The sequence below is a fragment of the Crassostrea angulata genome, chromosome 6 (genome assembly GCF_025612915.1).
Source record: "Crassostrea angulata isolate pt1a10 chromosome 6, ASM2561291v2, whole genome shotgun sequence".
In the NCBI taxonomy this organism is placed as follows: Eukaryota; Metazoa; Mollusca; class Bivalvia; order Ostreida; family Ostreidae; genus Magallana; species Magallana angulata.
The window spans coordinates 58,758,133-58,771,669 of record NC_069116.1 but is presented as its reverse complement, the minus strand read 5'-3'; the positions used below and the strand labels follow the sequence as shown (position 1 = coordinate 58,771,669).

Sequence of the window (13,537 nt, the reverse complement as noted above, 5' to 3'; positions counted from 1 at the left end):
TCTGTAACAATGACACTGTCTAAGAATGTCTCTGTAACAATGACACTGTCTAAGAATGTCTCTGTAGCAGTGACACTGTTTCAGAATGTCTCTGTAACAGTGACACTATCTATGAATATCTCTGTAACAGTGACACTGTCTAAGAAAGTCTCTGTAACAATGACACTATCTATGAATGTCTCTGTAGCAGTGACGCTGTCGTCTATGAATGTCTCTGTAACAATGACACTGTCTAAGAATGTCTCTGTAGCAGTGACGCTGTCTAAGAATGTCTCTGTAGCACTGACACTGTCTAAGAATGTCTCTGTAGCAATGACACTGTATAGGAATGTCTCTGTAGCAATGACACTATCTAAGAATGTCTCTGTATCAATGACATTGTCTTCAGAAATCTCTGTAACAAGGAAACAGTCTAGTGACGTCTTTGTAAAAATATTTCATCTGATACAATGCAATTGATATAATACAGTCCCTAGTACTAAAAATGACACTGTCTAGGACTGTCTCTGTAACAATGACCCTGTCTATTTCCTCTGTTTCAATGACACTGTCTATTTCCTTTGAACAGTGACATTGTCTATTTCCTCTGTAACAATGACACTGTCTATTTCCTCTGTAACAATGACACTGTCTATTACTTCTGTAATGATATACTGTCCATTTCCTCTGTAATAATATACTGTCTATTTCCTCGGAAGCAATACAGTTCCTTACAATTGGAAACTGTCTATGAATGTCTCTGTAACAATGACACTGTCTAAGAATGTCTCTGTATCAATGACACTGTCTAGGAATGTGTTTTTAACTATGACAGTCTATGTATAGGAATTTCTCTGTTACTATATGACACAGTGTAGCAATTTTTTGAACCATTAATAAAAAACAATTTACCGCGTCCTATCGCCTTTTTTAAGACGCACGTTTTTTGCATTATTAATCCGTTATATCAAAATGCATTTGTCAAGCAAATTATTTATTTTGAATTAATCTTCAGCTTAAGTGTTCATGATACGCGTTTATAGTCTCGTTTTTGTCGGACTACCCTGCAGGACGATCGAGAACCATAAATTATCGAAGAGAGAAAGGTAGTGTTGTTTGATAATGTGCACAATGTATTTAGTTCTCGTACGAAACAAATGCTTGAAATCGACTAAAAACATTCTATAATAAAAACCATTTTTACTAATAGTTTAGACTTTATGAGTTTATGTTATAGGACCTTATTCATACACCACTGGTCCAGGTAAAATTAACATTGTAAACGTACTCTTAAATTAACATTGTACTCTTAAAGAATTGTAATGAATTCATATCCAGAAGTATATAGATTGCACAATTTTCAGAAAAATTTACCTATAAGCTAATAGAATATGCTAAGTTATTATATAACAGCAGAATAGTCATTAATTATCAAAGAAATATTTTATATGATTTAAGGGGGCAGGGTAAGGGGTCCGCATTTGTTAAACTGGTAATGTGCAGTGGCGTCGGAATGAAATTGAAGTTGAAGGTTTGGGAGGGGGAGTTAGACTTATCAAAAATCTTAACAAGCAAAAAAAGAAAAAAAAAGAAAGGTCTTTTGTTCTGGTTGTGTATCAGGGACGTATATACTAAAAGTTATGTATAACTTTGTAAAAAGAGTTGGGGGGGGGGGGGGGGGGTTACCCCCCCCCCCCCCACTTCCGACGCCGAGCTATGACGTATGTGTGTGTGGCGAGGTGTGTGTGTCTGTGTGTGTGTGTGTGTGTGTGTGTGCAAGTTTCCTTGCTGGGAATTACTTTTAAAAGACTATGGCTATTGGACAACGGTGGACTTATTATATATGACAGCACGGTACATATGAATGTAAAAATTACAACGCACAAATTAGCCTACTTTAATAAAATTGCAATTTTCTAAATTGTTTAAAAAATTTCCTTCCTTTTTGTTTCTATAATTAAAAATAATTTGTTCAAGGATTTCATTAATCATTTCATTCAGATGATTTATTTATATTTTTCTGCTTCGTATACGCCGTCGTAATATAAACATGAGATTTCTCTTGCCGTGCGTTGATTGGACAAATCAGTGGGTTAGGCTCGCGAGAATTGTGGCGTGATGTCATTTCCCGTGATGATACCGTGGGGAGAACTTCCACGCGAAACATAGCGCAACAAAATATTGAGGTGTGCAGCCGAATCCTTGGAGAAAATGGACAAGGACCGAAAACAGGAGAAAAGGCCATTGGCCGGAAATATTGCTGCTGCCCCTGCCTCCCCGTCAAGCTCCTTTAGTTTGGCTCAAGCCTCCAAGTCGATTCTTGCAGGTAAGTGGTAAAAGTCTAAGGCGTTGCGAATAAACTTTACCAGAAATAGGTCGGAGTTCTGGAAAACACCCCTAGTATTATCTTATCTGGGCGAGGAGAGAGGGTCCCTGACACACATTTTGTGGATGTCACGGACCTTGGACTTATGTCCAGACTGACTCAGTGCTCAGAGCGTGGTGCTCCACACCGGTTTTCGCTAGTACTAAAGGGGTCGCGTCAACATCGTGTGTGTACATGTGGATGTTTATGTTTTGATTCTAAAAATAGAACGCACGTTTTTTCGTCCTCATAATTAAACCTGGCGCAAACGATTTTCTCCCCGTAGCAGTCGTTAAATGATGCAGATACATCAAGACTGATAAGAGACACGTTATTTAAAACCCTAAAACCATGTATGTATGTTAAAGAGTGTGGGCGGGGGGGGGGGGGGGGTGTCACGCATATGCACTCATTAGGTCTCTGAAGGATATACTGTGTTCCACAGTCATTGGTGAACAGTAACAGACTAACACTGTAGAACACAGCAACGCTTGGTTTCTATCATTTAACATAACACAAATTCATCAATAATTTTTTTAATTTTTTTTCAAGAAATTCTATTTTAAGAATACCAGGTATACTTGTGGTCATGACCTTGAAAAACATTTACCTGTATAAAGGTAAAACTAGGAAGAAGTGGTTTGAACTGTTTAAGGTGATGTAATGTTGACAATAGCACCGTGGCACTTCCTAGTAGTGGGGAGCTAAGGCATTCTGTTCTGACAAAGAGTCCAAGATCAGATATCCCAATGCATCTAAAAATAAAACCACTACTCTTTTGAATTAATGGAGAGAACTTTAAATTGTTTTCAATGAGCTTTAGCAGGAAGAGAGAAACTGAATTTTTGGTCATACATATACTTTAAATGTCAAAAGACAAAAACATTGCATCATCCAGTGTCAATCCCTCTGATAAAGTGCATGCATTACTAGGTGGGAGTAGATGAACATATACCGGTACATGAGTTGTTTATACCACATTTAGAATAACTTGCACTAGTTACTCAATCCCACCTTGCCAATGTTTTTTGCTTTGCATAATACTGCTTTGTTGTGTATGACAATTTGTCTGTGTTATATATATATATACATATAAATAGAGGCCTATTTAACTACATGTATATGTAGAAATATTATATGTAGAAATATTATATATACGGCTTGCATGTTGGTCAGGAAAGGAAAAGCTGTAAATTGTAATAGCTGGTTCAACTGACCAGTGACTTTGATGTGATATATCATATTTGATTAAATACATGTACTTTAGTTTCCTTGACAAACTACTAGTGATTAGAGTGTTATTATTTGTGAATAAAGATCAGTAAATTAATCAAGCTGTGACACGCGTCTGATATCTGACAATAACCTACAATCTTAAAGTTGTTAGAATATGTGAAAGTGAGGAAGGGTAGGTAGGGGTATAATTCCACATTCATTTGACATTATTCTCTCACTTTTCGATTTTCAAATGTTACTAGGACAGCTTTAAATTTGTAGTGAAATCCATCTTGTTGCAATGCAATGGATTAGTGCCTTTTTACTTATCTTTTGACAAAGTTAAACACTGAAAAACTTAATTTTGAGTTTTCTGTCAATCAGAGGAATATTCATCAAGTTGTGTTGTGAGAGGTTAGGATAGTGATGAAAACTTATCTAATGTGAATGAATGATGTTGTCAGTTATGTACATATATTGAAAACTCAATTTACTTGTAAGATTTGTACGAATTAAACCGAATTTTGGTATTTAAGGGACCCAGACTGCTTATTGATAATACAAGAAGATCGTTCAGGACTGTATTGGCCCAAGCTTGTGGCATCAGGTGTTGGAAGATGTGGAAACTTAAAAGCTGTCTTGTTAATCTTACACGACTTGAATAAAAGTAGATTATGACAACAATGGTAATCAATGTCCTGGACCTTGCGACTTCTCTTGTCTACTTAGTTCTCCTTGTTATTAAACACATCCTTTGTTTATAAAAGTGTTGAATACATACAGACAGCTGTTTCCTCAATAATCATAATAAGAATTTATGATGAAGTTTAATCTCTCAGTCTTGTAAACAGAAGTTGGGCCCTCTCAGCTGGCTATGAATATGTATAGAGGAGTGGAGAGGATATAGTCACCCTTGGGTTGGAAGATAAGGTGGGACTTGGGGTGGGGGAGAGGACTTTAGGGGTCAGCTCTTTGTCGGCCTCCATGAGAGAACTAATCCCACTTTCACATTTTCCTGGAAGAACTTGTGCACAATTCTGAACCTATAGTTAATCAAAGCTTTGAAGTTGTGAAAAATCTGTAATCTTGGGAGACTGTAATAAAACCTGGCGTAAATGACAATGATTTTCCCTCTCAGTACATCACACTGACAGAATGCAAGTTTGCAAATTGATTTTTTGACAAGAAGCTTGCTAAGGAATCCATATTTAGGAGAGAAGTAAATTGCTAATCAATTAGAAACAACAAATAATTTAGAAGTTCAGGCATTCAAGCTGAGGAACCCAAAGGTCGCTACTGAAAGGAATTCATCATAGAAACCAATGTTGCATTTTATTAATGCTGATAACAGTTCTTCTCAGGTTTAAAAATTGTAATTAGCAAATGACAATGGGTAAACCTGACTAGGATATGATTTTTTCTCATTATTATAACTCCCGTCATGATTGCCAATCTCAGAATCAATATTGATAACACAGCTAGTTAAGTATTACATTCACTGATTTAGATACAGGATGAATTTTGTCATTTTGAGAAGTTGTAAACATTGTTGACAGGGTCCCTGTTTGAGATACAGGATAAATCCTATCATTTTGTGGAGATATACACATCATTGACCCATAGTTCTCTCCCCTAGCTCTGTATCAACTGCTTCCTAGGTTTTGATGACAGCTGAACTATTACCCTTATCTGTCTGAATTAAGTTGGTATCTATATTGGGCACTGGCACACAGAGATATTGATATTTTGTAGATGAAAGTACATGTACATTACCGGTATAAATTATGTTCAATTTTGAAAAAAATTCAAACTGATTAAGATTCTGCATATACCAGTATTGCTTTTTGAAAATTGGACGATTGAAAGTTGAAAGATGGCAAAAAGCTGTCTCCATAATCATCGAACATAGCCAGTATGACTACAAGTTTGTTGAAGATCTATACATGTACATGTATTAATATACATTTGTAATTATAAAGCTAGGATTGATATCATTGTCTTTCATACTGAGAAATAATGAATCAGGTTTAATAGTGACAATTATGTCTTTGTTGGTGAGAAGTTTGTACCATTAACAGAAAAGAAGTCTCAAGTGTGAATAACAGAAAGGATTTTTTTAATGATGAATTCCATGTCAATTTTTCCCTGTTTTTTCCTGTTGTAGGTGGAATCACGGGAGGTTTAGAGATCTGTATAACATTTCCGACGGAGTACGTGAAGACACAGCTCCAGCTAGATGAACGGTCGGGGGTACAGAAGCGGTACACGGGCCCGGTCAACTGTGTGTCTGTGACGGTCAGGGACTACGGAGTGAGGGGTCTATACAGGGGACTCAGCGTCCTTCTATACGGCTCTATTCCTAAATCCGCCGTCAGGTAAAAAACTTATTGAAGCGATGCAGCCATGAATTTTGTTTATTGTGACATAGATAATACAGTTAGTCATTTAATTCCATGGTACCTTATATGATTATGAATGCATTTATTGTGACATAGATAGCTTAGCAGCAGGGCTAGCCATGCTTACAAAAGAATGAAAGTTATGAATTTCATTCTTGAAAACAGGATTGAAAAATGTTTGACCTCTAAAATCTTTTCATTTGCTCATATATATATTTGATGAGCGAAAAATGTACATGTAGGATCATGCTTGTTCTAAAATGATATTGAACTTTTGTGATGTATTGAAGCATGGAAAAATTATCCATCCTTGGTGTATGACCTTGAATGAATTGCAATTATTTAATTTAATAGATTAATATAATGGAGAAATGGAAATAGAGCCCCCTCTAAGAGATCATTGGGGAGATTTAAATAAAGCATGGTTGCGTGTTTATTTTTGACATTCATTGATGCTCATTCCGAGCGCTATCTGGTCAGTTAAGAGCTATTGATGATGTTATTCCTACATGTACAAGAAATCTCAATTAGCTAAGAAAAATCTATTTGAGCTTGAATTTCTACTTGGAATGAGACTTGCAAAATCAATGAAATTGCCTAAGAAGAAGAAGAATCTAAATATTGGGACCTTTTCTGGTGAATAGGCTTGATTAGGTATCGTCAATCACAGAAAATTCCTAGTCTGGTGGATTCAGATAGAAACGGCCCAAAAGTAGAGCGTATTGATTGGATGTTCAGCTTTCATTCCAGTTTCCCTCCAAACCTTTCCTAAGTTTGTGAAACATGGATGTCTTCATGTTTATGATTTACCAAAAATAAAATACATTATATACTTTATGTATATGGTGTTGGCATAACCATAAATGCAAAAATAAAAGATCAATAACTTTATTGTTTTTGTTTTAGGTTTGGTGCTTTTGAAGAGCTAAAAAGGTTTAATGTAGATGAAAATGGTAACCTTAGTCCATCAAAACGAGTGCTGTGTGGTCTTGGTAAGAACTGTAACCATTGCCATGAAGCCCTCTTGGTTTCTCTGAATTTATGCCAATTACCATTCTTTTCCTAAAAAAAAAAAAAAAAGAAACCCAAGAAAAACGAGAGAAAAAACCTTGTGTTTGCAATGCAAATATACAATGTTGAACATCAAAACTATCAGTTTACATGCATGTGTATAATTGCTCCTAGCTCTGAATAAGCATAAAAATTAGGTGTACAAATCTATCAGCCTTGTGGTTTAAATGTTCATGCAATAAAAAAATTATTCATTTCATGTACCTTTCTATTCTCTTTTCCATATTTCTTAGTAATTGGTTGTCTTTGACATCTACAAAATGTTAGTTCTACACATAATTCCTGTATTGGATCACCTTCAGTATGGACACCTTGGTTTACCTTTGACAGGTGCTGGTGTATCGGAAGCTATATTAGCTGTCACACCTATGGAGACACTCAAGGTTAAGTTTATCAATGACCAGACATCAGCAAACCCCCATTACAGAGGATTCTTTCATGGAGTCAGCCAGATTATAAAAGAGCAAGGTAGGAACTGATAGTGTCTGCTCTATAATGGTGGATGTACCGGTACTTCTGGTTAAAGTGGGTAATTTTTCAGAGTACATTGTAATAGTCCTTACTTTAACGGTGGATGTACTTATGGTAAAACCCACTTGTAGGGAAGTGTCGGGGATGATCTATTTTGTTTTGTTATATGCATAATTTTCTTTAACCATTAGTAATATATGTATCATAATTAAATTAAAAGAATAGTGGAAATTTAACTGACTTTGCTGTAAGGCCAAAAAAAAAAATATTCATGTTTCCTGTCACCTGACCAAAAAAATTAGGGTAGGTAGGTAGGAAAAAAATTTTATTTTTAAAAAATATTTTATTTTTAAAAACTTCAAGAATGTGTGTTATAATGAGAAAAAAGTATGTTCACAGTGCACAGTATGTTAATGATGATTCAAAATTTCCAAAGGTCTATGTATTATTATGCATGTAATGTATAGAAAAAACCTACATCGAAAAAAAAAATCAATTTTTTAAAATTAAAAATAAAAACTAATATTTATTTGCAAAATTTAATCGATATGTGTATGAATGTATTTATCCTTTTCTGGATAAATATTTCTGTTTTGTTTAAGCTTAATGTCAATATCAAATCAGTGTCTGTACTTTCGTGTATTTGGGGTATTAGTCCAACCCTTTGACCCACTTACTATCAGGATCTGTTTAATTTTCAAGATAATATAGACAGCAGTTTTATGATAATTTTAACATTTATTGCAGTTATTAACTAATAACAGGTCATTAACTAACTGTTATATATCAGGATTCAAAGTAATAAACATCGTTTTTGTAATTTCCAATGCACAGTATGTTGTTGCATCACCCGTATTTATAAACCCTGAAAATAAGATAGTTGCAAGTTATACTATAACCACAAGGTTAATTTATGCAGTAAAAATGTCTGTATATTAGTTTACTATCATTATTTTGCCAGTGAGGTCAGTTTACACGATTGTGAATTTAGAAGACCGGGCACTTTCACTTCTCTTTTTGAGGAAATTCTGGCGAAGTTACCGATCAGCATCATGATCACGAAAAAAACTTTTAGGGTCGGAGGGTAAAAGATAGGGTCGGTCGGGCGACAGGAAACAGGAATAATTTTTTTTTTTGGCCTAAGCGGGAATTTGTTTTAAGGGTGTTGACTGTAATCATGTTTTACTGTAGAAGGTATATTACATCTCTGATCAGCTGTCTTGAAACTTGTCTTCTCTCTGAAGCCTAAGAAGTCAATTTTTAACATAAGGCTATCTTCCCTTCAATCAAATCTATTCCAACTTCTGTTGCAGCACAGCTAGATCAATATTTCATTTTTTTTTTTTACGATTTATCCTGAAATAGAAGTTTTTTTCTATTGATGGTGTTTTTCTGTAAAAAAAAAAAACAACAAAAAAACCAACACATGTCAGTTAAAAATTTTTTTTGAAAACAATATCCCATCGTATGAACATTATATAAATAGTGCCTGTTTGGGAGGGTAACAGTTGAAATTGACACCCCGAGAAAACCATTGTCAACCGACGCGAAGCGGAGGTTGACAATGGTTTTCGAGGGGTGTCAATTTCAACTGTTATCCTCCCAAACAGGCACTATTTATTTTGTTATACTGAATGTCTTTTTTAAAATTTTTACGAAAATTTTACTGCTTTTATATAGGAATAACATGAATTCTACAGCGAACCGTACGCGCATAATTTTCGCGCATGTAACATTTTTTAATGTTACCCGTTGCCAAGTGCGTTGCTAACGCTGAGGGTAATAGTAAATATTATTAACTGCGTCTTAACCAATCAGATTTCAGTATTTAACATGAAAGTATAACAATATAATTTAATATTCCTCTTATCATGTGTTTTTACCTGGCCTGTATTATTCATGAATGATTTCAGAGTCTTTTATAATGTAAAAATATCACAGTTTTTTATGTTGGGAACTTCAGTCATTTAATATCTTCTTATTATAACACATTAACAGGTAAAACATTCTCAATGACTGTGATTGTTAAATAATGTATAGGTGTCTTAATGTTTGTGGAAATATTTTAGACTGTGAATATAATTACCGGTAAATTCAAATCAGAATGACACCCTATCAATAACAATCTAATTCAATACATTGTAAAATCACATGTGCAACTTATTGTATGGAGTATGGAGCCTTGTGTAATTTTCACCCTTCTACAATTGCAAACAGTTTTGCCCCATCTTGAATTAAACCAGTTGTACATGTACTTAATGAGAGATAGTATGAACAATTTCTTTGAATTTGCTCAGTCTTAGATTTGCCGGTTTACAATTAGGGCAAAAGGGGCAAAAATAAGAAAAACAGGGTTCAAATATTTCCCGGACAGTTTACAATAATACAAATCAGTGGTACAAAAATATTTAAATTTTCATCTTCAGGTATAAGAGGTGTGTACCAGGGCGTTGTTCCTACAATACTTAAGCAGGGCTCTAATCAGGCCATTAGGTTTTTTGTGATGGAATCCCTTAAGAACTGGTACCGAGAGGGTGACCCCAAGAAACCAGTGCCTGTGTATATTGTGGGGGCATTTGGAGCTTTTGCAGGGGCGTGCTCAGTGTTTGGTAACACACCTATTGATGTCATCAAAACTAGGTTACAGGTAAGCGATATATGACCAATTTATCATCATATTTCATAATGCTGTTTCCATGACTCAGATGATTTTTTTACTCTCGGGCTGGTATGATTTTATGTTGATTAAGATAGGGAAGAAAAGGGCTGAAATTTACCATCTTTTGCAGTATTATTTGACCCCGCCGTCACCAACTTTCCTCAAGTCATTACTTAGTCCGAAATATCTGACGTTTTTCTGGCTTTTTTAACGATTTTGATATTTACTTGCCAGGTTTTCCTGGCAAGTAAATATCGAAATCGTTAAAAAAGCCAGAAAAACGTCAGATATTTCGGACTAGTCATTACTAAGTCTCAAGTCTTGAGTTTTGACCTCAAATTTATGCACATATCTTACAATAATTTGAGTTGAGGACTAAGTTGAGCAATACAAAATTGTTGGTTGCCAGCACTGGTACATGTATGAAACTAAGAATATTTCTTTCTTGTTTGTAGGGCCTTGAAGCTCATAAGTACAAAGGCACGATAGATTGTGCTGTGCAGATATTTAAACATGAGGGACCTAGAGCGTAAGTCATTCTCAGAAACCCATTGTCAGAATCTTACGCTGACTGACTTTGGACCAACTCATAAATCATTTTCATGATTAATTCACTCGCACTTTTGTGGTAAAAAAGATGACTATTCACATGTATGCTTAGACAATACACATACAATTTTGATTTTATATCTCCAAAAGCTGAAGAGTTTTTCTATGTTATATGATTTGTGTATTTCTTATTCTGAGAAGATTAGAAGATTTCATTGAGTTGGCCCATAGTCAGAAAGGGTATGCAAAACGGAATGTGTGTTTTCAACTTTAAGCATTAGTACAGCATGTCACACGTGTGTGTGATAGCTAGATAAAGGCTGAAGAAGAACAAACTCAGACATAATTGTTATGATTTGAAAAGAAGAGAAATTGAGGGATTTAAAAGCATTATGACTATTTGTTTTTTGATAAATGTGATATATTTTGAGCACAACACGGTATATGCTTCAAAATGTCACAACTGTCTGCAGATACCACACATTATACCTGAACCATCATAGTATGGATCAAGAAAATTTTTCGGGGGGGGGGGGGGGGGGGGGGGGGGTCCAACGGTTATTTGAGTTTGCCACGGGGGGGGGGGGGGGGGGGGGGGGGGGTCAGAGGCACATTTTGTTTGGGTAATTTTATAATGTAAATTTAGAGAAATTGAATTTTGCAGGGGGGCTGAACCTCTCCGACCACCCTCACCCCATGCATCGTTTTAATAAATGTTAATTGAAAGTTGTCAATTGAAAGTGTCTTTTGCACATGAACTAATGATCTTGGTTGCTCTTTATAATTGTTTTAACTCGTTTGATTCCAGGTTCTACAAAGGCACAGTACCTAGGTTAAGTCGCGTTTGTTTAGATGTGGCCATTACCTTTATGATATATGATTCTGTGATGGAGGTCTTCAACCGAGTGTGGAAATGGTAATTCAAAGCTGTGATCTCGTTTACCAAGTTATTTATCAGGGAAACCAATCTATAAACTGGTTGTGTGCTGCACATGAACCAGCCAAACTGGACAGAAACCAACCGCCATCATAGTGCTATAAACCAGGCATTAGAACTTATGCAATATCAGACTTATAGAATGATATCAGAAAGCTGATGTCAGCTTTTACACTTTTGTTTTTTAATTATATTTTATTCAAGTCTACGTAGAAGTAAACCAAGAATTATATAAAAATCAGCAGGCTAGATGCCCATGTAAATCTTTCACGTTCTCACTTCAACATTATCTTCTGTTTGACACGCAATATTTTAAAGGGGGCTATCTGTTCGCCATGCTTCCACTTTACAAAGAATACAGTGTATTGTAGATGTTGTATTTTTGTGCTAAAAGTATTACACAAATGTGGTTTTCTCAGTGATTAAGAGGTGTGACTGCTGTCTACAAATATTAATCTGTCACCGCCGTAACATTCAGGCTTCACTGTACTGGGATAGTTTCCATGGGATTTTTCTTAATATATTTATCTTTGCTTTTGTTTATGCTATTATACGTCCTTGAAGGTCTCTGTAGTTAGTACATGTACTTACTTGTGATTATTTTATGCTATGTAATTTAATTTCCCTTTCAGGGCCTCATGTAATGTAGTTCATATATTTATAAGTGCTGCAATAATTTCTGTTTTACATTTTGTTGAGAACTATTGTAAATGATGATCTAGAGATGAGTTTGGTATGACTGTGGTGTATATGAGAGCTATTCCAACTCGTGCTTGCTGCATTCCATACTCTTTATCAAAAGATGTTAGTGTTTTTGTCATGTGATGACAAATATTGTAAGCTGGACTTATATCCCAGAATTCCTATTCAACACGAAAAATTCGCTGATAATTACATTGTTATTAATCATTATCGTGTACATCATCTCTGACTTTGTAGAAGTAATGGAAAATGCTATGAATTCATTCATTAGTTATACATGTATATTGGTGGATATTTTTGGTGCAATTTGGGTTATTTTCATTAGCAGACCAGAATCAGTGATTCGTTTAGGTATAGAGAAGCATGCAATTCCTTTCTTTGTAGATCTTTATTTTTTACATTGTTGAGGCCATATACATATATATGTATGTAAGATGTTCCTGTCTCTACACTTACCTGGTTACCATAGAGATGTACCTAAGTATGCAAATCCATCATCATTCAGTTTTTAAAGATTATATTCAAGCAAACTAGTATTTTATTGAAAACCTTGCATTTAATTTTTGAGGTAGTTGTACATAGAACGTTAGTTTTACCACAAATTTCTAAAGTCACAATTTGCTGTATAATCAACTAGTCGTAAACTAATCACAACCTCCTTAATTAACTTCATAGCTTTACGTGTTGTTGGTGACAGTGTTTGAAGTCACTGGACAATCAATGGTGCAATATTCGCCTGGTGCACTTGTAAATTCTTCAATCAGAGAACCAGTTTATGACACACATTGCCAATGGAATTCTTTGCTCTACTAACTCTGGAACTATGGGAAACTAACACACGTCACTAATGCCTCACAGATTTATCCTTGTATTACCAGTATTATAGCTCTGTATATTTATTGAATCATGCGTATAGATTTTATTTTTGTAGCATTGGATTGTTATGTTAAATGATATATATTTTTTTTCAGTTTACATGGTTTATAACATCATATTTATTTAAGTTTTATTGCAATGACGGTTAAAACCACATATTTAACGCCAAACTACGGTATATATGTGTAAAGAATGTAATTCAAGATAGTGTTCATAATATAAACGTAGTAATTAAAATGAAATAATGAATGTGATATGATGAAATGAAATATGAAAGTGAAATATATACATTAACAAATGAAGGCACATCTTTG

At 34.9% G+C, this 13,537-nt stretch overlaps 1 protein-coding gene across 1 annotated transcript; it reads left to right on the top strand.

Moving 5' to 3' along the window:
* Nucleotides 1-2,094: 2,094 nt before the first annotated feature.
* LOC128188176 (tricarboxylate transport protein, mitochondrial-like) lies at nucleotides 2,095-12,507 on the top strand. Its single transcript, XM_052859071.1, has 7 exons — nucleotides 2,095-2,305; nucleotides 5,724-5,934; nucleotides 6,865-6,950; nucleotides 7,360-7,497; nucleotides 9,927-10,147; nucleotides 10,615-10,688; nucleotides 11,517-12,507. Exons 1-7 carry the CDS (start codon nucleotides 2,191-2,193, stop codon nucleotides 11,626-11,628), a joined length of 957 nt encoding a protein of 318 aa, XP_052715031.1. The 5' UTR covers nucleotides 2,095-2,190; the 3' UTR covers nucleotides 11,629-12,507.
* Nucleotides 12,508-13,537: the final 1,030 nt, after the last annotated feature.

Excerpts from the sequence above, each read along its gene's own strand:
- LOC128188176 (XM_052859071.1), top strand. The coding sequence starts at position 2,191 with ATGGACAAGGACCGAAAACAGGAGAAAAGGCCATTGGCCGGAAATATT. Across the intron at positions 5,935-6,864 it reads ATTCCTAAATCCGCCGTCAG|GTTTGGTGCTTTTGAAGAGC; the intron begins GTAAAAAACTTA and ends TTTTTGTTTTAG. Across the intron at positions 10,689-11,516 it reads AAACATGAGGGACCTAGAGC|GTTCTACAAAGGCACAGTAC; the intron begins GTAAGTCATTCT and ends GTTTGATTCCAG.